Here is a 26,113-nt window from a genome sequence, read left to right on the forward strand (position 1 = left end):
GCATTTTATTTGGATTTGAGATTCATCACAGTACAAAAATAAATGAAAATAAAGCCGAACCGGGAAATAAAATCAGGAACAAGCACAGATTTTTTTTTCTTATCTCTTTTTTTTTTTGTTGAAAAAATGTGACATTTTAGTAATTGTCAAGAGCCCTACAGCCCCTCCCACCCGCACCCCCCCTCACAATCGTCTGTACACACTCGCACACGACCCCGTCTGAGCCACGCAGTCGTTTATCTACAAGATACGCAAAATCAGCACTTTTGTCTTTTCATTGTTTCTTCTTCTCAAGCTTGGCGAACGACTCGATTATGCAAGTGCAGGAAAAAATTATTTTTTTTCTTTTATTGTTAAAATGTGCTTCTTGTTTTCCACCGAGCAGCACAGATCAGCTTGTTAAATCTTTGCATTTGCGTTGCGTTTCCAACGTAAGTCTTTTAAGATGCAACTTACCACTGAGGTTGAGATCCGACCAAAAAAAGTGGAACATTCGAGCCCAAATTTCACTTTTCGATTCATTTCAGTTCTCTGTGGAGACGACCTTGGAAATGACCTTCACACAGTAACAGGAAGGCTTTAGAAGATAAAAACATTTTGTAAAAAAAAAAAAAAACTTGAGGGTCTTATCTTTCTAACCGCAATTGGAGTTGCTTGGACTAATTTGGAATTCTGCACTTAAAAGCCTCCTTAGCGCAATTTCTGGTGTCAAGCGCAGTTGTAATCTTCAAATGTGACCTCTCATTTTATTTTTTTTCAAGCCTTCCCTCAGTGTGTTGACTTTGGCAATAAAATACGGGAAAACTGCGACACTGGAAGGAAAATGACGGGATCCATTAAAAATAAAGACAGTGGCCGTCAAATTCAGAAGAAGTGTGATGCAATTACGACAGGACTAATCAAGAAATCGGAGGCTGCCAATAAAATAATCGACAACACCAACAGTAAAACAGGAGAAATTTATCATCAGAAGATAAAAAAAAAAAAAAATTATGTTGGCGATAAAATACGAGTGAAATGTTTGACATTGGCAGTAAAACATGATGTCGTGGAGAAATTATGTGAGAAATTTGACGTCTAAAGTAAAATTCAGGAAAATGTGACACTTGCGTTAATTACTAATTAATAATCAGACACTAGCAGTAAAATACGGAAGAAATAAATTTAGGGAAAATGACATGTCAAATTTGGGACTAAGGGGAACGAAGACTTAAAAAATGTCAAATATGGGAGAAATAATTGTGATACCGCCATTAAATCTGTTCAGAAATGAGACGTTATGCGTTTCAAGTCCCACGGAAGCAAAACCGCTTTTTTTCACTCCACTTTATTCATTTTTCTTGTTTCGTGGTCGTCATTGTTGTCGCCGGTCAGATTGTTCCTACGGGTCATCCTCGACAAATCCCTGACACCCAACCCGAAGCAATCTTCATTCGCGCCAAAAAAAGGAGACCAAAAAAAACGCTCAAGCTAAAATGTTCCATGATGTGTGACGAGCTCCTAAAAGTCATTAAAGTGAGTAGATATTGGTGTAAAGGAGGATATGGCACTGTTAACGGTCGATGATGAGCACGCTAAGTAGCAAAAAAAAAGTTAGCAGGCAACGCTAAAAATCAACACGAATGCATCAAGTCCAAAAAAAACGAGAAAAGCTTTGCTCCCCTCATTGCACTAAAGTCGCTGGCACACGTGCGAAAACATGTCATTCTAATCATCAGCATCAAATATTACAAATAAAATTTGCTTTTTTTTTCCAGAAGAGCCAGAAATAAAAAGCAATAAATAAGCTCCACACAGGTGTGAAAACATCCAGTAACTTGTCGTATTAGATGGAAAAAAGAGACAAAAAGTCTTCTGGTTGAGAAAAAGTCCCGACAACGCGACTGCCATCCCAGCGTTCCCCGCTTTGTCCAACCGAGAGAACGCCACCCCCCCCCTTAAAAAAAAAAAAAAAGTCCCAAAGCCTCAACGTTGTTGCTGACGTTCCGTCCCGGACTCGTCAAAGTCCGTGTGAGTCCGCATTGAGCGAGAGGGGGGAGGAGGAGGAATTTGGAATTTCATTGTCGCGAGACGACGAGCGCAAGTCAGGCGATGGCTCTCCTGCGGGGAACACGACGGAGGCAAACATTAGACACTTGACGTCAAATGCAGAAACTTGAAAAAAAAAAGCTTTGCAGTGAATCAGGTAAGGAAAAAGTTAATAGAGGTAAGAAAAAAAAAATAATTTTCAAAATGAAACCCGATCGAAAGACGAGACTAAAGGATGTAACTTTTTCCCCAAAATTAAACTCTGCTCAAGCCTGAGCGCCATTGAATGAAACCTCCAGACTTAAACCCCATAGAGCATCCACTCTTTAAAATCAAAACCCCACACCCCAAAACTGCTCCTTCCCAGCCCCCCCATAGCCGCTCCCCCCAAAGTGTTACTCCCGTCGGTCTCTTTTTAAGCAGGTGCAAACTGCATGCTCGATGGGGTTTAGTCTGATGACTTGGAGAAAAAAAAAAACACAATTTAAAGTCAGCTTGTATTTCTGATTGTTTTAAAGTTTCCCATTTTCAAAGCTAATCAGGCCAATTGCAAGCTTGGAGAAGTTAGCCACGCCCCCTTTAAGCACCCGCACATCCTTCCCCTACCCCCATCTCACCGGTCCAGGCCAATGAGCAGGCGGCTGCGCTCCTCCTCTTTCTGGCTCTCGTTCTTGAGGTCGGCGAAGATCTGCGTGAAGTAGTGCGGGTCCGAGTTGATCTGCAGCATCTTGGCGCTCATCAGGTCGATGATGGACAGGCAGCGGTCCCAGAAGGCCTCCTTGGAGCTCTCCACCAGGAAGGGCTTGAGCGGGTAGGAGATCTCGTTGCCCATGTAGGAGTAGGACAGGTAGAGGCAGGTGAGCAGCACGGCCTGCAGCTCGTGCTCGCCGGCCACCTCGGAGGAGACCACGTCGCGGCACAGCATGTAGACGAAGACCACGTTGGCGGGCGTGATGAAGCCTTGGTCCTGCCACCCCTGGAGGAGCAGGGAGCGGTCCACGCTGCGCAGCCACAGCACCGGCTCGGTGGGCGACAGCTGCTTGAGGCGGTAGCAGCGCCGGCACAGGAAGTCGCCCAGGCAACGCAGCAGCTCGCTGGTGGACGCCTGCACGATCACCCGCTTGGGGGTCCCGGGGGCGGCGGCCACCGCCGGGGCCGGGGCCTTCTTGACCGAGGAGTTGTCGTTGGAGGCCTTGCTCGGCGTGCTCTGGTCCTGTGCGAAGGACGACAGGTTGGCGCACGACTGCGACTTCTTCAGGTTCTCGTTGTTCAGGTGGCTGACATTGTTCTGGTAGGTCCCGTTGGGCTGCACCTTCTTTGAGCCTTTCTTCTTGGCCGACACGGCCACGATGCGCTTCCACGGCAGCACGTTGATGAGCGAGTGTCGCTTCAGACCCTTGTCTTTGGCGTTCTTGCTGTTCTGCACCGCCGTGTAGTGGCCCACCGTGGCCGGCCCGTCCTCAAACAGGGCCGCCTTGCGGTAGCTGGGTGACAGGGACAGCACGGTTCCCATGGCGACGACGGCGGCGAGGAGACGACGGAAGATCTCGAGAGGGGACGGCGAGCGCCTCGTCTGTGTCGCTCGGCTTTCACTCTCCAGATGGCGGCTGTCGAAAGCCAATGAGATCAATAATGAGACCGATTAGGCTGGCCTGCGTTGCTGAGACACACGCGGTGAAATATTTGGCTTGAATCCGAAGTTACGCTCCACAAATTCCACTAGCAACCCAAGCTAAACTTAGCTCCACGCAGATCTTCGTCCCTCAGTTGAAATGTATCACTTCAGTCATACTTCCTTGATGCCAATTATTCTTATTTAGCCCGATTTTTGGAGCCATCTTGTGGAACCACGAATAGTTATGATTACCGCCGAGGAAATCAATGTCTATTAATGATGGCCAGATGTTGTCACGTCAACTGCTGACATCTAGTGGTGGTGGTCTGAATTACACCTGCAGCGGGTTTTTTTTTTTTTGCTATCTCCAAACCGAAAATCGACAGGACTCTAACGTCCTACATGGCGCAGCTAGCCGTTAGCATCTCTTAACCTCCACCACTGCCACTTGAAATCTTTCTCTGCGTCATCTTGAGATGTTTACCATCCTCCTTTTTTTGCATGGACCCCACACGGAATCCTATACTGGAATCTTCTCCTGTTCCTGACAATTATGCCGGCTAGCAGAAAAAAAAAACAAACGACCAGGTGCCAATTGGTGTATTTTCCAGCAAATCGTTTCAAAAGAAAAAAAATGAGTAGGTGAAGTGACATGCGAATTTGGCTTTTCTGTCTTTTTCCTTCCTCTCTTATTAAGTTGTTTGTCCCCGAGGCTTATTAAAAGCATTGACTGGACTCTGCTGCAGCGCTGGAGTGATTCATTTAGCCACACACACACACACACACACACACACACACACGCGCGGGCACACGCGCGCAGCTTGCAGCAGATGATGGATGTAATGAAGATAATCACACGCAATGATCAACAATATATCATGTGTTGCTCCCGCCTGTACCGCACCGTAAAAACAATCATAAAACACACCCTAAACGGTGGTTTGCATTAATATTTCAGAAGCACAAATTCATATTTAATGTGCAATGGCTGATGACTGAATCATGCACCATCTCTAAAATGGACGCCCGAAATGTAAACAGCGTCCATAAAGTCCAATCAAGCGCCACGCATCAAATCCGGAATCCCATTTTCACCAAACGAGGAGCAAACATGTCTCGAATCGTCCTCACTGCAGCAGCAAACCAACCGAGCCGAACCTTTAGTCCATCATCGTGTATCACTTCGGTGCAGTCATCTGTGAGAAAAAGTCCCGATTTAAACCCCAGAATCGAGTGTAAAGCTGATTTGGGCAGATTTTTTATGCTAATTCCGACTCACGGATGCTCTCCGTGGTTCTGAAGCTGAGCCGGTGCGTGGAAGCGAGGCTATTTATAGCCACCGCATGCAAAAACGTCCATACGCGTGAAAAGAGACATTCTTGCATCCTCCCGTAAAGAAATGATGTCATCCAGTATAAGATCCAAGCAATCAAATAAGAATCTGATCAAAATAAAGCTCACCAGTTTTCCGAATGGCTGCGCAGCGACGACGACGATGAAGACGAGCTTCTTCCCCTTCATGAACGGCGACTGACGAGCATCTCGGTGCGATTAAAAGCCGCCTTGAGAAGCAATAATCCGCGATGGTGAAACACAATAAATGTTTTTCGATGGGGAAACACGCAATGGATGCGGTTGCGCTCCTTCTGCCGCTCGTGGCCGCGATGCTGCGAGCTGGCTGCTGTGTAGTGTTCTGTCGTGTTCGTGTGGTGGCGAGTGTGTAGTGCGGTGTTGTGTTGTGCAGTGATGGCGCAAAGGCGGTGGTCCTCCTGTACAGCGTCCACGCCACGAATGCATGCACGGAGCCCCGCAGGCGCGGTGTACAGTGCAGCGCGTGCACGTGAACGCAACACCAAGTGTCCGGTGATTGGAGGACGTTTGCGTTTGACCCAATTTGAGGCACATTGACACTAATCCAGCCTCCCCGAGGACAAAATCAATGGGAAATGTGCTCCTTTTATGTTTGACACACGCGTTATCGCTGCAAAGAGCAAATATTGATTGTCAAGATACAGTCGGAAAACGTATTAAATGCTATCGGCAAAGAAGAATATATTTTGCGTTTTTTCTTTTTTTTGTACCGATCTAAAACCTATAGGAATACCCAAAACTAGAATATCACTGCTGGAATTGTCATGATGATTCTTTAAATAACATGAGATTAAATGTGGATTACATCAAATGTTATTGTCATTAACGAAGTCCCTCGCATGTTTTTTAATTCAATCCATGTCCATGCTCGTCAACTGCATTTTTTTTCTCCATTGAAATGAGAGGAAATAACATGAACATGTCAACCTCCATTACTTTTTTTAATTTCACGATGTACTCAATATAAAAACATGCAATAATTCCGTAATGTGGACTATAAAGACTGAAACAAACCAAACATTTTTTTCAATTCAATTTACATTGTGCTGCTCCTTCTGGTACGCGCAACTCGGCCACTTGGGGGCAGTACAATACACTCATACAGCTAAACAGAGACGGTCACTCATTAGATTCGACAAGTCATTCTTTACAGTGGATAAAAAATACATATGCCTGTGAATATTGTAATTTCATCTATCGGCATGAATTAAAACACCGTTTGTGTTCAAGTATAGGTTGCTTAAAACATTATAGCAGTGTACCTCAGTCTATTTTGTCATTTTTGCATAGTTTGTTCGCATTAAGCTAAATAGACTTTATTAAGCTTGTTTCGAATTCTCAACATAAGGTCGTTTAGAACGTCTAACTGGTAAAAATCTGTCATTTTAATATAATATCGCTTTGGACTAGTTGTTGTCTAAACACAAAGGGCTATTTTCTTTTCCTCTTTAGACTACATTTCCCGGCATGCCCCCAATCACTGTGACGTCAGATCCTGCACGCTCTTGTCATTCAGGCTGCACTTTGAATAAGGAAGATGGCGGCTGCAGCAGTGGTCGAGTTCCAGAGAGCTCAGTCTCTCATTAGTACGGATCGCGACGCCTCCATCGACATCCTGCACTCGATAGGTACGAGTCACGCTTTCATGTGGAGGCTGGCGGCACTCGGTCACACCGGAGGGGTTGCGGTTTCTCGCCGCTTGGCCGCTCGTGGGCCGCCGCTAGTTGGGTAGCAGCGAGCCGGCTGTGCGGTGCTGACTCACTGTTGAATGGGAGCTGCCGTCCACCGGTAGTGGACGGACGTTAGCCGCTTAGCCTCTATGCTAACAGGCCTGACTCCTCACACAAGTCGGGTTTTTGTAAAAAATACATATTTTTTTAGCAAATTTTTCTGTTACCGACCTACTCATCGATGTTTTCTACGTCCCATTCGCGTATCGCTATTGCTATCTTGCTAGCCTGTTGTCATCGTGACAGTGATTGGTGAGGCTGAGGCATGTTTTTGGGGGTTTTGTTTTATTTATTTTTTTGTGGGTACATATTGTTCTTCTCAAAAGACACGCCAGCGTTTTTCGCCCACGTTTGCTCCGATGGTTTTGTGTGTTTTTTTATTTTTTAAAAGCGATTTGAACGTGTGCTCCGTCTAATGCATGTCATGTGTAAACAACACCGGCGAGGTTGGCCTCAAATTGCCTTGTCACAGCAGCAGCACATTTCAGCTGTCAACTCGCTCAGCTCGTGTTTGCACTCTCGCTGCACTTAAGGACAAGTACAGACACTTGCGTCAAAATAAGACCCTTGTAAAAGTAGTATAGGGCTGATTAAAAATGCACAGACTCTACAATTGGATGAAGGATAATTCACGTTGCCAACGTCAGTGATGCACAGTGGGAGGAAATTAAAATAGTTTCCCTTTAAAAAAAAAGCTGTCATAGAGCTCGTCGGAATTTTAGTGAATATTGTCTGATTTCTCCTGTCCTCCATGAAAGCACACGGTCTGTGTTTCATCAAAAGAAGACATTTGCAAACATCTGCTTTTAATTTGGATAATAATGATAAACATTTTTGACTTTTTTTTTTACCTTAGAGTCATTGAATCATAAGAAATGTGTTTGGGCATTTCCTGTATGTTTTTTTTCAGGTTAAATGCAAAATTATTTTTCAACACGCATGTTGTTTGTTATCCGTGGAAAAAATCGAAGGAGGTGGAATTGACAAGATTCAAAAGTTGAGAAACGGTTTTTCAAGGAAGCAACAGTAAAAATTCTCTTGAAAGATACACACACAAGGTGAACAATGTTAAGTACAGTTATGACTTCCCAGCACTGCTCATGACACGCTTCGAGCAAACTACTTGTTGCTACTTGCCTTGGAACTGAAGATATGAAAGTGAAATGTTTGCTTCGCTTCATGCTCTTCCATTTATTCTTGTTTTATATTTTTACAAAAATGGCCTGTAGTCGCTTTAGAAATGTAAGAAAGCTTTTAAGAGTAGAATACAGTCGACTCTCACCAACTAAGAAAACTAGTCGTTGAAAAATTCCATTATCTTCCAAAAGTTTTCCGTAAATACTATGAGTGTTGAATATATACATATATCAATTTTGGTTGTGTTTGTAACGGTTTGGCCTTTGCAGTGCGGCGAGACGTCCAGGAGAACGATGAAGAAGCCGTCAGGGTCAAAGAGCAGAGCATCCTCGAGCTGGGAACGCTGCTGGCCAAGACGGGGCAGGCGGCAGGTGAGCTTTGAAGCGCCAGCAATGTCGTCATTATTCTCTTTTTTTTTTTTTTTTTTAAATAGTCTCTTGTCTGCCTCTAACGAGCGCCGTGGTCTCCCCCAGAACTGGGCGGCCTGCTGAAATTTGTGCGGCCGTTCCTGATCTCCATCAGCAAGGCCAAAGCGGCCCGGCTGGTGCGTTCGCTGCTGGACTTGTTTCTGGACATGGAGGCGGCCACGGGCCAGGAGGTGGAGCTGTGCCTGGAGTGCATCGAGTGGGCCAAGGCCGAGAAGAGGACCTTCTTGCGGCAAGCTCTCGAGGTGGAGACAAAAAAAAAACAACTTAATTTTTAATTACCAATAATACAAAAATAGTCTCTGAGTCGCGCTCATCAAAAATGGGAGCAGAGATTTTATTTCTAATGAGTATCTTTCAATGCTGCGCTTGTATGTAGGGAAAGAAAACATGCGACTGAAAATAATGATTTGCCTTCAAATGTTGCTGATGTGATTCATCTTTGTCGCCTTTTCCTTCTTGTGCCTTCAGGCTCGACTGATCTCGCTCTATTTTGACACCAAGAGGTACCAGGAGGCCTTGGCGCTCGGTGGGTGCTCGTCTTAGCGCCGCTTGACGTCCTATAATCCGGTTTATTTTCATCATCTGTTATTTGGGTCGTTCTCAACCGCCGCTGGGGCGGGGAGTGAAAGGGCTTGTGGCATATGTGCCGTCCTCATATTTGGATTTATTAGTCTTGTGATCTGGTTTTTCAGTTTCTCTGAAGATGTATCCTGACCACATTTTTAATTTTTTAAAAGTTTTTTAAAAACAATGAAATGGCGTCATGTCCGTGGTCTTAACGGCGAGCGTTTTGGTTTGTGGTGCCCGCCGCAGGCTCTCAGCTGCTGCTGGAGCTGAAGAAGATGGACGACAAGGCCCTGCTGGTGGAGGTGCAGCTGCTGGAGAGCAAGACCTACCACGCCCTCAGTAACCTGCCCAAGGCCCGCGCCGCGCTCACCTCGGCGCGCACCACCGCCAACGCCATCTACTGTCCTCCCAAACTGCAGGCGGCGCTGGACATGCAGTCAGGTGAGAAAACGAGCCCTCAACAAATAAGAATGCTTTGTCCAACTGTTGTTTAAGTTAATTTAATCAATGTTATTATTTATCACATTAAAATTTTGGTACAAATCAAAGGCAACATCATGGAAGTTTTCATGCTTGATTTGTTTTTGCGGGCCACATAACATGCGGTGGCAGCCTCAAGTTTGATATCCATTTTTGTTGTTGTCCCGCGTGCAGGGATCATTCACGCGGCCGAGGAGAAGGACTGGAAGACGGCTTACTCTTATTTCTTCGAGGCCTTCGAGGGCTACGACTCCATCGACAGCCCGCGAGCCATCACGGCCCTCAAGTACATGCTCCTCTGCAAGATTGTGCTCAACTCGTACGTACACGCGCAAAGATAATTGCCGTCGTAGTCGTCAGGCTTGGAGATTTCATTTTTTATTTTTTATTTTTTTTTATTGCAGACCAGAGGAAGTACAAGCTCTGATCAGCGGGAAACTGGGCCTGCGATACACCGGACGCCAGGTAAGTTTTGATTCGCATTTTTTATTTTTGGTTTTGTTTTGGTGATTTTATCCACATTAATGATCACCCTTCTTGCAGACAGACGCACTGAAATGCGTGGCCCAGGCCAGCAAGAACAGATCGTTAGCAGACTTTGAAAAGGTAACAGGTCGTGATTTTTCAGTTTTTTTTTCTTTTGTTTTTTCTTGTGCAAGCATGCAAACTCCTCCCTCTCTTTCCACCGTGCAGGCCCTCACAGAGTACAGAGCGGAGCTGAGGGACGACCCCATCATCAACACGCACCTGGCCAAGCTGTACGACAACCTGCTGGAACAGAACCTCATTCGGGTCATCGAGCCTTTCTCCAGAGTGCAGGTGACCGGCGGGCAAGCTTGTTTTCGTCGTTACCAAAAACAAAACAAAAAATTGTGGCAAGCTATCATGGGCACATAAAACGATGGATTTGATTTTGACACTTAAAACTTTTTTTTTTCAAGCAGTTTTATTATGTGGCTTTCCTTCTGTTTTTTTTCCAGATAGAACACATATCAGCTCTTATCAAACTCTCTAAGGTAAGTCATCTCAAGTCAACTAGCGGCTGGTAAATTCATTATCGGTAATTATTTATGAAGCATTTTTATTTCTTTCTCCTAAGGGGGATGTGGAGCGCAAACTATCACAGATGATCCTGGATAAAAAGTTTCATGGTACGATCATTCCTCGCTATGCATGTGGACATATAAATAAAAAAAAAAAAACTGTTTTAACAATCATATGCATGAAATGAAATGCACATCAAGATTTTTTTTTTGGGGCATCAGGAATCCTGGACCAGGGCGAAGGAGTGCTGATTATCTTCGAGGAGCCGCCCGTGGACAAAACGTACGAAGCCGCCTTGGAAACCATTCAGAACATGAGCAAAGTGGTCGACTCGCTTTACAACAAAGCCAAGAAGCTGACATAGGTGAGTGACGGGTTCAAAAGCAACACTTGACACGTCTCGTAAATTCAGATGCTGACTGTCATTTTCCGTCTTCGTCGTCAGAGCTGACCTTGCGGCCGTGACTCGGAGGAAGCGCGCGTGTGTTTGAGCAGCTTATGTAACATTTGAAGACGGGGACAAGGGAGAAGATGACAAAAGTGCAGTGAACAGGACCCCCCCCCCCACCCAACACCACCCATCAGACGCACCTCACCTCTCTCGCTCAATGGACAGTATCACATTTGTGTGCGCATTTTTATTTCTTCCTGGCCCCCCTTTTATTTGGAGATCTCGTTTAAACACAGCGGCCAAGCCAGGCCATCAGGGATTCTTATTGTACAACCACAGTCAAAAGATTAAAAGGAAGAACAGTACATACCGATTAAACCTCTTCAGCCTTCAAGCTCTGCTCCAAAAAAAAAAAAGCAGAAACCTTTTTTTTCCCCGTCCTGCTCCTTCCTTTTTGTTCATGTTCTCTGTGGCTTTCAGAGGCACGCTTGACTTTTTGGGAAGGTTGGAATACTCCATTTTGGTTTTACCCCCTCATTCATATCATTGCCAACAGTTTCAATCCCCACTGTATTTCAGAAGTGTATTAAACTCACTCTATTTGCTTTTGGGTTTGTGTTTTTGTAAAAAATAAACAACGAAAATAATGGTTGCCACATGCCTGCCCCCCGAAACCCTGAATGCTCATGTATGCTTAGAGAAGAGGCGAGAGGAACTTTCACCACGAGTGCCACATTCCCTGGTGCTTGTTTGCCTCTCGTCGGGATGCAACGTCAAATCCCATCAGGCGGAAAAAAAAGCCTTTGCCTCAGCATCCCGGACTGCTCTTCTCCATTGTTAGTTTCTAGCATTAGCGTGATATGCTAGTAACCAAACAATTTGTATGTTTTTTTTTCCGTCTTGTTTTTCTCTTATAAAGACATTTTCAAAATAAATATTTTGTATTTTAAATACATTTGTCCTGTCTCTTGAAATGACATGAAAATACAACCCTATTGTCTCATGTTCCCCAATTCTTTTACAAATTGGTTTAAAAAATGTATTTATTTATTTATATTAAAACTATGAATGATAAAGATTGAAAATGAGAATTGCGCCAGTAAGGTTTGTTTAACTACTTCTTGGTCGCTGTGAGGTCAGGCGTTCGCGTTAGTCACGTGACGTCACATGATCTCGTCCCATCTCGCGAGACGGAGCCAAAGTCTCTTGCTCTGTCAGCGGAAGAAAAACTTTGCACTTGAATCAGCGTAAAAAAAAACAAACAAATCTCAACACAAAGATGACAACGAGGGTGAGTTTATTTCGAATGAACAGTTTACGAATAAGCGCACTTACTTTACAGATGGGTGAGGTTAAAAGTGTTTTTTTGGAGGACTGAAACGGTTACGGTGGCAAGGAGCACTTGTCATTCAAAAGTTGGCAGCCCGGAAAGCGAAATCTGATGAGCATTTTCTATTCTAGCACAAATAACTGCCACTTAAAAGTGTTAAAATTCCCCCGTTACTGTCGAAAGTAGCTATAATTGTTTTTATCTGACTCAGAAGAAGTTTGTGAGCAAGTTTATTTGCGCTGTAACGTTTTACTTGGCAGTTTGGCCAGTGACTGTTTACGTCAGCAAGCTTTTCCAAAGAGCTACTACGTATGTCAACAAAATATCTTGTGTTCCTAATTGACACATTTTTAAGCGCAATATGACCCTTCTTTGTGTTTTGTCTCAACACTAAACATCTACTATTCATCTTTCTGGTCACTTTGAGACGGTGGTCGAGTTCACTTGGTGATGTTAAATGCCAGCAAGGATTATCTTCCGGTTTAATTGGCGCACACTCATGACATCACCGGGCTCCATCTTTCCTTCCTTCTATGTATCCTCCCTTCTTTCCTTTCAATCATTTTTTCCTTCATCCTTTCTTACCCGCTCCATTCGTTTCCTTCCTACCTTTCTTCCTTCCTTCCATCCGTCTTACCTTCTATTCTGTCCTTATCCTCCGTCCTCACTTCTTTCCTTGGTCCTTCCTTGCTTTCTTCCTTCCTTTCCTACAATCCTCATTTATGTCCTTCTATGCTACATTTTAGCCTTCTTATTCTTTCTTCCTTCTGTTACTCCCGCCTTTCTTCCTTCCCTTATACCGTCCTTATTTCCTATTACAGTAAATAATTTTCATTTTATTTATTTATTTTTTTCTTTGACAATTTATGTTTTAATATTTTGGGGCAGTTCCGTCTCCCCCACCATGCTGCTAGGCGGCTCTAGCCACATTCGAGCAAGCAGTGTCCTTTAACTCCAAAAGTCTGATATGATAGCACCCTGTTCATTTGTTTGGATTGTTTCATTAGCTGATGCAGGCGGCGCGATGCCCGACGGACAAATTGTCCCTCACCAACTGTGCCGTCATCAACGAGAAGGAGCCGCAGCTTGAGCAGTGAGTTCTCCTTTTTAGACATATGTCCATCTCTTTATCTAATTCAGTCTTTCTCAGGCACCCATTTTACAACTCACGAGCGAACAAAAATGTCACAAAAGTATTCGTCTTCATTCCAAAGTTTTTTATTGGGATACTTTTGTTGCCATAAAAACATGACAATTGCGACAATGTTTTGAAGTAAACAATCACATATGAGTTAATGTCATTATTTCCCCTTCCTCTCAGACACGTGACTGTGCGCAACCTAACTCACAAGTATGTGTTCACCTTGAAGATGCACCCCAGCGTCAACATGGGCACCATCGCCTTCAGTCTCCCACAGGTAGGGCCCCTACCCCGAAACCGGCCCTGGCATCCTGTTTCTTGACAAGTCTTCATTGCAATTTGCCATTCTGAAGCAGGGAACAAGCATGCTGATTTTGTACTTTTTAAAATGAGACACGTGTGTGTCCTACTTTAAAGCCTTCTGCTGTCTATTCATCTCGGTGTGTGTGTGTGTGTGTGCGCTCACTCTTGCCCGTAACAAAGTGCTTTTTTTCCTTATTTTAACTTGGCTTCCTCTTCGTCCATCTGTAACCCGGGCCGCTGCCTCCGCACCAGCCCACAGGTACTCTCTAACCAAACCCCTCTTCCTTCTATTCTTCTTCTGCGGGTCTTTTAATCTGCTTTCTTCGCCGCTAACCCTTGAGCGTTGTGACTTAAAGAGCAATGAAAGTCAACTTGTGCTGTTTTTCTCCTCCGTGCAGAGAAAATGGGCCGGTCTGTCCATCGGACAAGAAGTGGAAGGTGAGCAAAAAGGACACTGCATTAGACTTTCCTTTTTTTTTTTTTTTTGCTTTGATTCAGTGGACATTGCGCTGTGCCTTCAAGTGTGTGCACTTTGGCCACCTGGGGGCAGTATAATAGAGTCATACACACCTTGTCCCTTTTAACATGTTGTTTGCGCTTCCTTGTAATGGCTATTTTTTTCAAATTCTTGACAGCAGTGTTTACGTTTTAGAAAAATGACTTCAATTTTCATTTCTTCTACTGTAGTTTTTTTCCAGTGTATGGCACTCGGCAATGGTGGAGCAAAAACACGTTTTCCGTAGAACTGATGAATTTTAGTGCTACATGGCCTTCCTAAACCTGATCCTGAGCTACAAACTTCAATAATCATGATCATATATGTCACGCAGTCTCCAACTACCCGTTTGACAAGTCCAAGCAGTGCATCGGCTCCATGACAGTGGAGATTGATTTCCTGCAGAAGAAGAACGCCGACAGCAATCCCTACGACTCGGACGTGATGGCAAACGACTTCATTCAGCAGTTCAACCACCAGGCCTTCACGACAGGCCAGCAGGTTGCACACTCATCCGTTCTCTGAAATTCATCAATGCTATTTTATGAATCAGAATCAGAAATCCCTTTATTGTCATTGTACTCAAGTGTGCAACGAGATTAGAGAGCTCCCCTCTCCAGTGCAATACAACAATATATATATATTTTTTTGTAGATGGTGTTTAAGTTTGGCGATAAGCCATTTGATGTGGTGGTGAAGGAAATGGAAGGCATGGACCCCAGCATCCTAAAAGGCGACCAGAGCTCGGCCAAAAAAACAAAGGTGACTTCACAATGACTTCATGTTCGTGGCGTCACCTTATTAATAATCAGAATTCTGTCTTTCCCTCAGATTGAGATAGGCTTGTTGCTCTCAAACAGTCAGGTGATCTTTGAGAAGGCGGAGAGTTCGTCCATGACCCTGATTGGTGAGCCATTGTTTTTGTTACCAACTGATGATGTACTTATGCGACAGTAATGATTAGAAATGTCCTAATAGTGTTTAAAAGAAGCAATATTTTAAATGATGAATGAACTTTAATATAAAAACCCCCATATCATGATGAGGGAGTAAAGTAAATGATAAAAACTATGATTCAGAACAAAACCATTTTCTCCTGGACAGAATAACAGTCCTTTCCATGGCCACAAGGGGGCCCCATGCTCACATTTTGACTTTCCCAACTGTTTCAAACGTGATGAGTAGATTATTCTACCTAACCTTCACGTTTCTGTGGCAAAAAATCAAGCATGTCAAACTGAGTCCCCGAGGTCAAGTCATGTCATTACTTGAGTTAAGCAAGTCATAAATCAACTTTACAATCTTTTACAGTCACAACACATAATGTGGGATAACAAACCTGTATTTTGAAAACAAATGGCACATTTGTCAAGTCATGTGCTCAAGTCAAAGTCATGACGCGTCTTCCTTAAGTTTCAGATATGCCCAAGTATCAAAATGAGCGACTATCACACCCCTGGTAATAATAATTTAAACAAGTGAATTTTTGGGCAACTACCTCACAGGGAAATCCAAGACCAGAGAGTCTCGCCAATCCATCATCAGTCCCGACTGGAACTTTGAGAAAATGGGCATCGGAGGACTTGACATGGAGTTTTCCGACATCTTCCGCCGAGCTTTTGCCTCGCGTGTTTTCCCACCGGACATCGTGGAACAGATGGGTGAGTTCTTGTCCTAGCGCCCCCTGTTGCTCAAGCATACACACGACAGGCAATAGGGGGGAAAGTATCCATCAATGTGTGGGCTGACTTGAAAAAAAAATTGTTTATTTAATTTATTTGAAGTAGACTAACTGCTGTCAACACTGGATTAAAATGAGATGTCAAATCCATTCATGGCGCTTATAAATCCTTAAATCCAAATGAAGGGCAAAGGCAGCTTTGAAGGTGAATGTTTCATCTGTCATAATTGGCGAGTAGCACGCAGGCTAGCGTCTGACGGGTGTCACATGATTCACAACTTCTTTGTGACTCACCCGCCTCTCTTCCTGACACGTCAGTTCTGATTTACAGACTTGTGAGGACCTGTTTTTTTTTTTTTTTTCAGTGAACCAATTCACTATTTGCTTTTCGCCGATTCACTGATTTTGAACATTCCTAAAAGTGCAGCATTTAAAAAAATGCCAGAATTCTCAGGTACACTGACGTGCACACACACACTGCTGATGCCGACCTTTTGCCGAGCGCTGGTGCGCAGGAGTCGGCCTTTGGCTGTGTCCAGCTGGCCGCTGTGCTGAGATGTCAAATCCTGATAACGCGTCCCACTAAAGGTAAAGATCTAATTGGCCTGCATGAGGAGGACAGGTGCTGACAGCGAGGGCGGCGGCGCAACGGGGGAGGGGTCGTCTGCAGCGCACACATTTTGGGTGCGAGTGTTGCTTCACGAGGGAGTTTGACTCCCGTCGAGGTCACCCAGGCTTTGGCGCCGAAGACGACTTCCCACCTGGCCGCTCCTCCCTCCCTCGGCGGCCACAAATGGCAGCTCAGATGTTTATCAGCGGGCCTCTCAATTAGCCCAAATGTCACAACGCAGGTGCAAACGGCCGTCCATGAAAGCCACACTGTCCGGCGAGGTCGACGTCACACAACAGCACGCTGATGATCTTCAGCCGGGGACCGGTCTGGCGCTCAATGCCATTGCCGGAGAAAGATGAGCTAAGGGGCTGGGCGCTAAGCTAACTTAAATTTCATCATAGTGTTTATTTTGCTCTTCTTGTTTTGTTTACTTACTTTTTTAAAATGAATTTAGATTAAAACAAAAAATATGAAGGTCTTGCTCTTGGCCAAATAAAGTTGAAGAATCCCTGCTCTCCTCTGTGTGCAGGTTGCAAGCACGTGAAGGGCATCTTGCTGTACGGCCCGCCGGGCTGCGGCAAGACGCTGATGGCGCGGCAGATCGGCAAGATGCTCAACGCGCGCGAGCCCAAGATCGTCAACGGGCCCGAGATCCTCAACAAGTACGTGGGCGAGTCGGAGGCCAACGTGCGCAAGCTGTTTGCCGACGCTGAGGACGAGCAGAAGAGGGTGAGGCCTCCCCCCATGCGACAATCCACTTTCTATTGCTTGTCCTCAATCTTCTAGAAAATTCAAACTCACGTTTAGAGTCGTCAATAAACGTCATCGTGGCAGTAAGCAGTTGCGCCGTATTTATCTGACGCTGCGGGTTGACAAAGTCAGCTTGGATGAGTTTGGCAAATTGAAGAAACTGCGCACGTTTCCACTGACCTCAGTTCCATCAACATTATCTATGTGAAAACATAAGAAGTCATTTCTCTAGGAGTGGACAGATCTGCCCTTTAGCTGGAGTGAGATGATGAGAACGCTTTGCCATGTCGTGCGTGCGTTCCAAGTGGAGGTCTCGGGCAGCCGTGAGCCGTTTAGATAACGAGACGCTGGCGTCGAACCTCCGTCTTCACCACCTAATGAGGCGCTTCTTTGACTTGCCCTCACACACACACGCGCGCACACACACACAGCTGCTTTAAATGCTGCACTGACAGCTGTGTGGATGGAGGGGAACCCCCCTCAGCTTGTTGCCTTTCTGCAGTAATGATGAAGGATGATAGAAATGTGACATTTGACTATTCACACACAATATATTCTTGGAGAGGTTGTAGCCTCTAAACTCAAGTCGCATTTTGTAAAATACAATGTTGTCAAAGCAGACATACTTGGTATAAAAAAAAAAAAGTTCTATTTACGTGTGCTGGGACTTGAGTGTTGGATGTGTCCCCGTTGAAACTGTCGTTAGCTGGGCGCCAACAGCGGCCTGCACATCATCATCCTGGACGAGATCGACGCCATCTGCAAGCAGCGAGGAAGCATGGCGGGCAGCACGGGCGTGCACGACACGGTGGTCAACCAGCTGCTGTCCAAGATGGACGGCGTGGAGCAGCTCAACAACATCCTAGTCATCGGTAACACACGAACGACCCTCGCCGCTTGGTCGTTCTCAACTGTTGTCGGGTCGAGTTGCAATCAATTAAGTCACGGAACTGCTGGACTGTGCTCCGTCCTCCTCAGGTATGACCAACAGGCCAGACCTGATCGACGAGGCCTTGCTGCGGCCAGGAAGACTGGAAGTCAAGATGGAGATCGGTAAGAGCGCAGCGAGAAATGAACCTCGGCTCGGCCGGCCGTCCTGAAAGCACCCGCTTCCCGCTTTCAGGCCTGCCGGATGAGAAGGGTCGCGTTCAGATTCTCAACATCCACACGGCGAAGATGCGGCAGTTCAAGCTGCTGGCCAATGACGTGGATGTTAAGGAGCTCGCCGTGGAGACCAAAAATTTCAGCGGAGCCGAGCTGGAAGGCCTCGTCAGGGCGGCGCAGTCCACTGCCATGAACAGACACATCAAGGTTAGCGAGCAAACGCCTCGCGTGTGCAGGCATTCGGGGTTGAATGTTTTCGTCAAGTTGTAGTCGATTTAAGATGACATCATTGATATTTTTTCTTTCTTTTTTTATATGTATAATTTAATTGATCCCTCTTGAGCCAATCTTACATATTACAGCAGCATGACAGGACTATAAAAAATAGCTGCAATAAATTAGATAATTATCTATAAGTTGACAGGTTGAAGATATGAATTAGTTTTTTCTGCGGTGTGTGTGTGTTATGAGAAATGAGCACCCAATCATTGTGAAGTTCAAGTCTACACAGCTGACAAAACACACACGTAGAGCGCCGCAAATATTAGCAGGCGTTGACGTACGATGGACGAGACGTCTGGTCCCCCGTGTGAGCTCGTATTCTTTGTCGGGGTCTTCTCTGTCTGACCTTTGTGCTCTGTGGAGTTGCGTGGGGGAAATGTGCACCTTTTATTCATGCGCGCGTGTGTGTGTGTGTGTTAGGCCAGCAACACGGTGGAGATCAACATTGATACGGCGGAGAAGCTGCAGGTCAGCAGGCTAGACTTTATGGCCTCGCTGAACAACGACATCAAACCTGTAAGTTGGCTTATTTCAACTCGTGTCCAGGTGTTTGTTTAGTCATTGAAGTAAGCAAATGAAAGGAATAAAAAGTAGCTTGCAATTATTAAAAGAACACGCAGCACAAAAAGATGTGAAATTGTCCTCCGCAGGCGTTCGGCACCAACCAAGAGGACTACGCCAGCTTCATCATGAACGGCATCATCCGCTGGGGCGACCCGGTGTCGGCGGTGCTGGAGGACGGCGAGCTGCTGGTGAAGCAGACCAAGAACAGCGAACACACGCCGCTGGTGTCGGTGCTACTGGAGGGTACCGCACAAACATGCACACACGCGCGCGCACACTCGGCATCGACCCGTGACGGACGTCCGTCGTGATTTGGCGACGCAGGTCCGCCCAACAGCGGGAAGACGGCGCTGGCCGCCAAGATCGCCGAAGACTCGCAGTTCCCTTTCATCAAGATCTGCTCACCTGACAAGATGATCGGACATTCGGAGATCACCAAATGCCAGGCTATTAAAAAGGTTAAAGCATGGCTAGCTCTATTCTGTTTTCTTTTAAACTCTTGAGATTTTTGTAATTTTTAATTCATAAAGCTACATTCCCAACTCACAGAGATAAACAAACCAAGCAAAATAAAAAGGTCCAGAGATGTTCCATTTTTTTAAAACGACAAAGTTCAGTAAAATAAAAAAAAATAAAAAAATTGGGGCCTTTTGAGTACAAAGAACTAAACGCTCGCTGGTGCAAATGCGTGTTGTGTAAGCGCTATTGTCAGTCAGTGATTCTGAGTTCTGTGCTGGTGTCAGATATTCGAGGACGCCTACAAGTCTCAGCTGAGCTGCGTTGTGGTGGACGACATCGAGCGCTTGTTGGGTATGCGGACGGCCACGCAGCCCTTGGGTGACATCGCCGCTCGTCGTTTCACGTCATCTCCCATCTCTCGAATTCAGACTACGTGCCCATCGGCCCTCGCTTCTCCAACCTGGTGCTGCAGGCCCTGCTGGTCCTCCTCAAGAAGCCGCCTCCCAAGGTAACGCGTCAGGGTGCCGCTCCGTCGGCGGCAGAGAGAGGGCAGCAGATCACGCGTGCGCCAGCGGGGGCTCGCTTGGCTGCGAGTGGCATGAGAGCCGCAGTTGTGCGAGGGGACGCTTGTTAGTGTTTGTTGTGCTCTCAGTGAAAGGCGCAGGCCGAGAGCCGGCCCTCGCTCTGGCTGCGGCCGCGGCTCGTTGCCGGGTTTGTGAATGAGCGGATGGCGCGCTGTATAGCCGCATGTGCATGAGAAGCGCTGGGCCCAGCGGGGCGCCGGGGGCCGGGGGTAGGCCGGGGCGACACGGAGGAGAATGGGCTCTGTGAGAGAACCGGGACCTGGCAGCGCCGCCGCCTGTGTGGCACCTCATCTGCATGCAGCGTCGCAACCCCCCACGCCACGGGGGTGCAGCTGGCGGCCATAATCCCCCTGTCTGCTCGCCACTCTCCTGCCGCTCCTTCTCCTGGTCCTCCTCCAGCTCACCGGCTTAGCGCAGCTACAATTATTTTCTTTCTTCTTAGCTCATGTTTGTCTGTCGTCCTCGCGTCGTTCGCCCTCGCTCGCCCGTCTTCTCTGCTCTGCTTCACACGTCCGTCACGGCAACTTTTAGCTCTGAAACGCCAACGTTTGAAATACTGCGTTCAAGCTTATTCAAATTTTCCCTGTTGGAGTGAATTGATCGTTTCAAAAATATCATCCTCACATTTTTTGGGGTGTTTTTAATCAAGAAAATCCGCCCTTTATTGTTGAAAAATGTAAACAAGCAAAATAAACGAGCTTTGAAGAGTAACCACTGGACCAACTGTAGTATCTGTGTTGGGGCGTGGCCTAATGAGTGTCTCATTTCGTATTTGTGTCAACACGCATCGGCGACTCTGGCTCTCCTTGCCCACATGAGCCGGGCATGACAAGATCTCAACCGCTCCGTTTCTTTTCACCCAAGATTTGACAACGCAAAAGCTCATCACTTGAAAAAAAAAAAAAAACCTTCAACTGTCTTTCAGGGCCGCAAGCTGCTAATCATCGGCACCAGCAGTTGCAAAGACGTCCTCCAAGAAATGGAGATGCTCAACGCTTTCAGCACCACCGTCCACATTCCCAACATCTCCAGCGGCAGGCAGCTGGTCGAGGCCTTGGAGGTAACGCGCGCACACACTCGGGGAGGAGTTAATCGTCTTGGACTTTTGTCAAAATGCTCCCAGGATCCAGAATTACAGACATATTTTTACTGCATATACATATGCAACCCGTCAGCTCGTTTGGCCATCTGCTTGCTTCAGAGGTCGGAAAGCGCAAAACAAGCGAGCGCCCATGACAATGAAAGCGTTCCAATTACACAATTAGTGTTGCCTTGTCGAGTTGAATACAACACATTTAAAAGGCAATTTCCCCGTATTGTGTCCACTCGTTTGAGTGGATGAGATGCCGAACGTTGTGGTGTTTGCTCCTCTCAAGCTGCTGGGAAGCTTCCAGGAGAAGGAAAGGGCGGCCATCGCCAACGCCGTCATGGGCCAGAGCCTCTGGATCGGCATCAAGAAGTTAATCATGCTCATCGAGATGGCCACGCAGGTAGGAGAAAGTCAAAAGTTTCCTTGTTGCAAGCAGCAGCCGTTTGGGCATGACGTCTTCAGCAACAACGGCAACTGTGTGTGTCGAAAAACAAAACAAAATCTGATCTTATCATTAGCTGCTGCAAATACACTCAGAAGCCGATTTTTTAAAATTGATTAATTAATTAAAAAAATGTTTTAAGTATGCCTGCAGGGATATTGAATGCCAATGCAAACTGATTCCTATTTAGATGAACTTTTGATGTGATTGGTTCATTCTGAACACAGCAACATTTGTAAGACAGTGAGCACACACTTTTGTTTAATTTTCATTCCACGACCAAAAGATGTTTTTAAAATTGCTTTGTTTAAGGTGGAGCTCACAAGGTTTTGCAATTATTTCACATGGTCTCATTTCTTTCACAAAAACCTGGCGTTTGAAAAGGGGTGTGTAGAGTTTTTATATGAACTGTACATACTCGTTTGGCTCTTGACTGCGTCATAGTATTAAATTATTGGCAATAAAAAAAAAAAGATTTTGATAAAGTCAATGACAGCAGGTTGTACGCCAAGGACATGATCGTCCCACCCTCTGCGCTCGAAACGCTCGCGGGCGTTCGTCCTCACACATCTGGTCGCCAGAGCGTCCTCGCCGCCGCTCGCAAACCGCCATGTGTTGCGTCCAATGAAAAATGTGTGCGGCTTCGCCCGATGATTTGTTGCGGACGCTTCTAGGTCACCACTTGCACTTCCAGTTCGCTCATACTTGACAACGTGCGACTGTCCAAGTGGCCGTCACGTGTGCCGACTCACCGGGACGCTTCTCGAAAATGTCCCGCGCCGTCCTCGAGGGTGGCGAAGGGGGCGGCAGGTTCATACCAACATATGCCTTTAATTCATTGAGACCCAGCCGCCTCCCAGAGGTTTGTCACATGGCCCACCGGGGCTCGCGGTTTGGCCTTCGAGTGGCGTTTTCATACTTTTTTTTTTTTACTCCCAACAATGTGCTAAAAATTCCCCAGAGATCCAGGAGTGATAATTACTAATTATTCCAATTAAAAGGTTAAATATGATTGCAAAAAAGGTTTAAGAAGCCGTGCTGTGAAAGTCAGCAGGATGCCTCACGTCTCTCGTCTGCGGTATGCTGACGACGTGTCCGGCCTGGATGTTGCGTAATTGCTGTGGTATGCGTTGTGACGGCCACGTTTTGCACCCCCCCATCCCGTCCGCAACCTGCGTGCGCTGGGACACGCCGCCGACATTATCTTTTGCGTCGCCACGGCAACAGGCGCTTCTTCTCGCATTTTTTGGATGGACGAGCGACTCCCTTGTCGTCGAGGATCTCGGGTGAAGAAGGTAAGCCGCTCACTTTCTCCTCTCGTGTGTGCTTCGTAGATGGACGCCCACTACAGAGTTAGCAAGTTCTTGAGTCTGCTGCGAGACGAGGGAGCGTAAGTTTTTGGGCTCGGGGCAGAGTTCGGGGGGCGCGAAGCACCAAAAGCAGGACACATTCAATCAAAAATGCAAATGCGAAATTTGAGCAAGTTGGATCGGGGAATAAACAATATGAGCGAATCTGTGCTTACTAAATTATTGCCTGAGAGAAATTACGTAAATTAGGGAACAGTGAGGCGCAAAAGTGGAACGGCTCATTCTGACATTTTCAGAAATACGCAGGTAACTACGGAGACTTAAAACGTCATTTGTTTGGGACTGCATTCTTTTTATGTCGACTGCTCAACTTGCTTTTGTGATTTGAGCCCCCCGAATTCAGACGGGAATCAAACGCTGTAGCCTGATTCTTTTCAACGCTGTCCACCAAATGACCACCATGTTGTCTCCGTTTTCTCCTCCAGGCTGCGTTCTTTGGTGCAAATGTAGAAGAGGCGCAACCACAAAAAAGGTAAGACGTCAACGAGCCTGTCAGGGTTGTTTGGTTTCAACTTGCATTTTGTTGACCGTGAGTGATTTGTAGTCTTGTTGTTGACAAAACGATCGAGCTTGCGATAATGTTGAATCCGTCGACTTGTTTTGCCTCTAGATAAAGACGAACGTCGTCCTGTCGTAACGTGTCCTTCCCAACACCACAAAGACTGGATCTGTGTATATTGGAGAATGTCGATGATCAGTGATGTCCTTTTTTTTTTTTTTACATGTAAAGACAGAAAAAAGTTCTTGTACGCCTGATCATTCCGTGCACCTCAATGTCTTATGCTGTTTACTCACCTTTTTATTTCAGGAATAAATTAATTGTCTGACGAGACAAGAGTGAATCAGTGCTTCTCTTTTTTTGTATTTTTTTTATCAAAAGTATCTTTACGTCTACTTTACAGAGACTCAATGTGATGCATTCCTGAATCAAAACAGCCAAGACGTCTTTGTTGTTCAAATATATAATCTTGTTTCAGTCATACATATATATACAATGTATAATAAATAATATTTATAAAAACATAACATTTACGTTTATAAAATCAGAAGGGAATTATTCACTTTTACAACATTTGTACAAAACTTTGGATATAGCGGGTGGGGGAAGGGCCAAGGACAGCAAGCGTGTGTGTGTGTGTAGGAGGATGCTAAGCTAAGCTAGCGCACGTGTCCGCTACATTTGCTCCACTATGTTGAATAAATGTCTGCAAACCTCACCGGTCTCCCCCTCCCCTTTTGCCAAAAGACCCTCGGCCATCAAAAGTTAGAAAAAAAATCAGTCTCTCACGTTAGCCAGCTAGCTAACGCGTCATTAACCTGTCCACCATATTAAGCGAGCATGTTATTTATGTTATTATGAAAACAAAACATTTTTTTTTCTTCTGTAAAACAAATCTGAATAATTGCTCTCATTCATTGCTTCTGTCATAAATTTGTGACTTTGTAGATAGCAATAGAATAACCCTTAGAATAGAAATAGAATAGAAATCCCTTTATTGTCATTGTACTCAAGTGTGCAACGAGATGCATGACAAATGTTTAATAAATCGCAGTTTGTTTATTTTTTGAGATTTTGCAAAACGCGACCTCAAAGCCGATGAGTGCTTGCAAGCATAATTGTGCTGCTTTGTTAAAAACTAAACGTGCTGAAGCTTGATTTGAGTGTGCTCGTGTCGCAGCGCTGCTACGTTAGCGACTAGCTTAGCATTTCAATGAAAAAGGAAAAAAAAAAAAAAAAAAAAAAACGACAAGCAATCCTGTTGCGATTCCTTCCGGAGTGGAGTTTAGCAACGTTTGGCTGAAATGTGGCATTGTTAGCGAGTGGAATGAGCTTTCCTGTTCGCACACATGCTCCCTCCTGCATACCTGAAGTCCCGGCCCAATGCTAATATGTCAGCAATGCGGGGGCCGTAAAAAATGGGGCCACGCTAGCGTTTCTCGTCCGCTCAGTAGTCTTGAAGACCCGCAGTCCCGTTCAGTAGTCAAAGACGGCGAGACCCGCTTCCCCAGGGCACCCGCTCAAGTCACCTTTTATTTATTTATTTTTTAAGAGGTTGATTTAGTTTTAAAAGCAATCATTATCCTCTACTCACAAAAAGTAATAGCATTTGGCTTTTGGGTGAATTTTCACGATGAACCCAAGATGCACCGTAATATTTTCAAGTGACCTCGTCTTAACTTTCTAATGCACATTTCCAAATGTTTGTCATTGCACAATTTTTTGCTCAACTTGCTTGTCTCTAAATGACAAAATTCACAACAGTTTCCTGATTGATAAGAATTCCTATTTAAGACATTGATTGCCGTGAACGCTTTTAGTCATCATCTGATATTTACTTCAATAACTAAAATATTCCTGTAGAGCAGTGCTTCTCAGTTATTTTCTGTCACGCCCCCCCAGCAAGAAGAAAACAATTAGCGCCCCCCCCCACCACCCAGTCTCCGCCGCAACTAAAAATAATAGCATTTTCGTTGCAAAACAAACCAGCATGTAGAGTTAAAACTCGCTGCGCACAATGGGCAAGGAGAGCGCCACTGCTAACTAGTGGAGTGGATGTGCAATTACAATTTTTAGTATTACGGCGGAAAAAAAATTAGGTTCCCCAGGGTGCAGTCGAGGCACCGTTGCATCGCTTTTTTGAGATGAGCACAGCTTTAAAGTAGGACCTACAGATGAGGCTGGATGAGTCTCAGTAAGTGCATGTGAATTCTGCCATTCAGAAATTATTTTCAGAAGAGCATGTCGTGCAAACGATACTGAAATACTGGATCGTTGCATTCTAAAGTGCCCCCCTCCCCCCCAAAAAAAACACCTGTAAAGCTTATAGTGCATTTTCGGTTCATCCTGAAATTCCACTTGAAAGCAAAATACCCTTAACCATTTGTCGGTAGCAAAATTTAAAAAAAAAAAAAAAGGAGCCGAAGCGGCCAGACACGTGAGGTGTTAGATGCTTTTCTTAAAATTCCAAAGCAAATAGTCTTGTTGTTTCTTTTGACTGCATTTGTGTCTTACTGTACATGTGGTTGGCACAGAGGGGAAATAAATAGAGACAATGGGGGGAGGGGGGGTGGGGGGGAGCTTGGGGGCTGGGGAAGGTCAGAAGAGTCCACCA

At 45.6% G+C, this 26,113-nt stretch overlaps 3 protein-coding genes across 5 annotated transcripts; 2 read left to right on the plus strand and 1 right to left on the minus strand.

Moving 5' to 3' along the window:
- Positions 1-718: 718 nt before the first annotated feature.
- Positions 719-5,276, minus strand: cdk5r1b (cyclin dependent kinase 5, regulatory subunit 1b (p35)). 2 transcript variants are annotated; one of them, XM_088285060.1, is made up of 3 exons: positions 5,105-5,276; positions 2,646-3,635; positions 719-2,100 (listed from the first exon to the last, which is right to left on the minus strand). In XM_088285060.1, the coding sequence occupies exons 2-3, from the start codon at positions 3,539-3,541 to the stop codon at positions 2,085-2,087; spliced, it is 912 nt and encodes a 303-aa protein (XP_088141186.1). In that variant the 5' UTR covers positions 3,542-3,635; positions 5,105-5,276; the 3' UTR covers positions 719-2,084. The 2 variants fall into 2 exon arrangements, with proteins under 2 accessions (XP_088141186.1, XP_088141187.1); XM_088285061.1 differs by lacking the exon at positions 719-2,100 and having other exon boundaries at positions 2,642-3,635.
- A 1,222-nt stretch (positions 5,277-6,498) lies between these two features.
- psmd11b (proteasome 26S subunit, non-ATPase 11b) lies at positions 6,499-11,397 on the plus strand. Its single transcript, XM_088285151.1, has 13 exons — positions 6,499-6,642; positions 8,151-8,252; positions 8,355-8,551; positions 8,778-8,835; positions 9,123-9,317; positions 9,531-9,675; positions 9,761-9,821; positions 9,900-9,962; positions 10,050-10,175; positions 10,337-10,372; positions 10,456-10,507; positions 10,622-10,764; positions 10,846-11,397. The coding sequence occupies exons 1-12, from the start codon at positions 6,552-6,554 to the stop codon at positions 10,762-10,764; spliced, it is 1,269 nt and encodes a 422-aa protein (XP_088141277.1). The 5' UTR covers positions 6,499-6,551; the 3' UTR covers positions 10,846-11,397.
- A 540-nt stretch (positions 11,398-11,937) lies between these two features.
- Positions 11,938-23,842, plus strand: LOC148317755 (vesicle-fusing ATPase-like). 2 transcript variants are annotated; one of them, XM_088284880.1, is made up of 22 exons: positions 11,938-12,082; positions 13,129-13,214; positions 13,443-13,539; positions 13,964-14,003; positions 14,396-14,562; positions 14,716-14,823; positions 14,893-14,968; positions 15,567-15,722; positions 16,885-17,084; positions 17,812-17,977; positions 18,084-18,158; positions 18,229-18,416; positions 18,912-19,007; positions 19,142-19,298; positions 19,380-19,513; positions 19,799-19,865; positions 19,943-20,022; positions 21,024-21,158; positions 21,475-21,588; positions 22,965-23,020; positions 23,426-23,472; positions 23,611-23,842. In XM_088284880.1, the coding sequence occupies exons 1-21, from the start codon at positions 12,071-12,073 to the stop codon at positions 23,448-23,450; spliced, it is 2,235 nt and encodes a 744-aa protein (XP_088141006.1). In that variant the 5' UTR covers positions 11,938-12,070; the 3' UTR covers positions 23,451-23,472; positions 23,611-23,842. The 2 variants fall into 2 exon arrangements, with proteins under 2 accessions (XP_088141006.1, XP_088141007.1); XM_088284881.1 differs by lacking the exons at positions 23,426-23,472; positions 23,611-23,842 and having other exon boundaries at positions 22,965-23,024.
- The last annotated feature ends 2,271 nt before the right edge of the window (positions 23,843-26,113 follow it).

The sequence above is a fragment of the Idiotropiscis lumnitzeri genome, chromosome 20, assembly GCF_059441095.1.
Source record: "Idiotropiscis lumnitzeri isolate Australia: NSW breed Sydney's pygmy pipehorse chromosome 20, RoL_Ilum_1.0, whole genome shotgun sequence".
NCBI lineage: Eukaryota > Metazoa > Chordata > Actinopteri > Syngnathiformes > Syngnathidae > Idiotropiscis > Idiotropiscis lumnitzeri.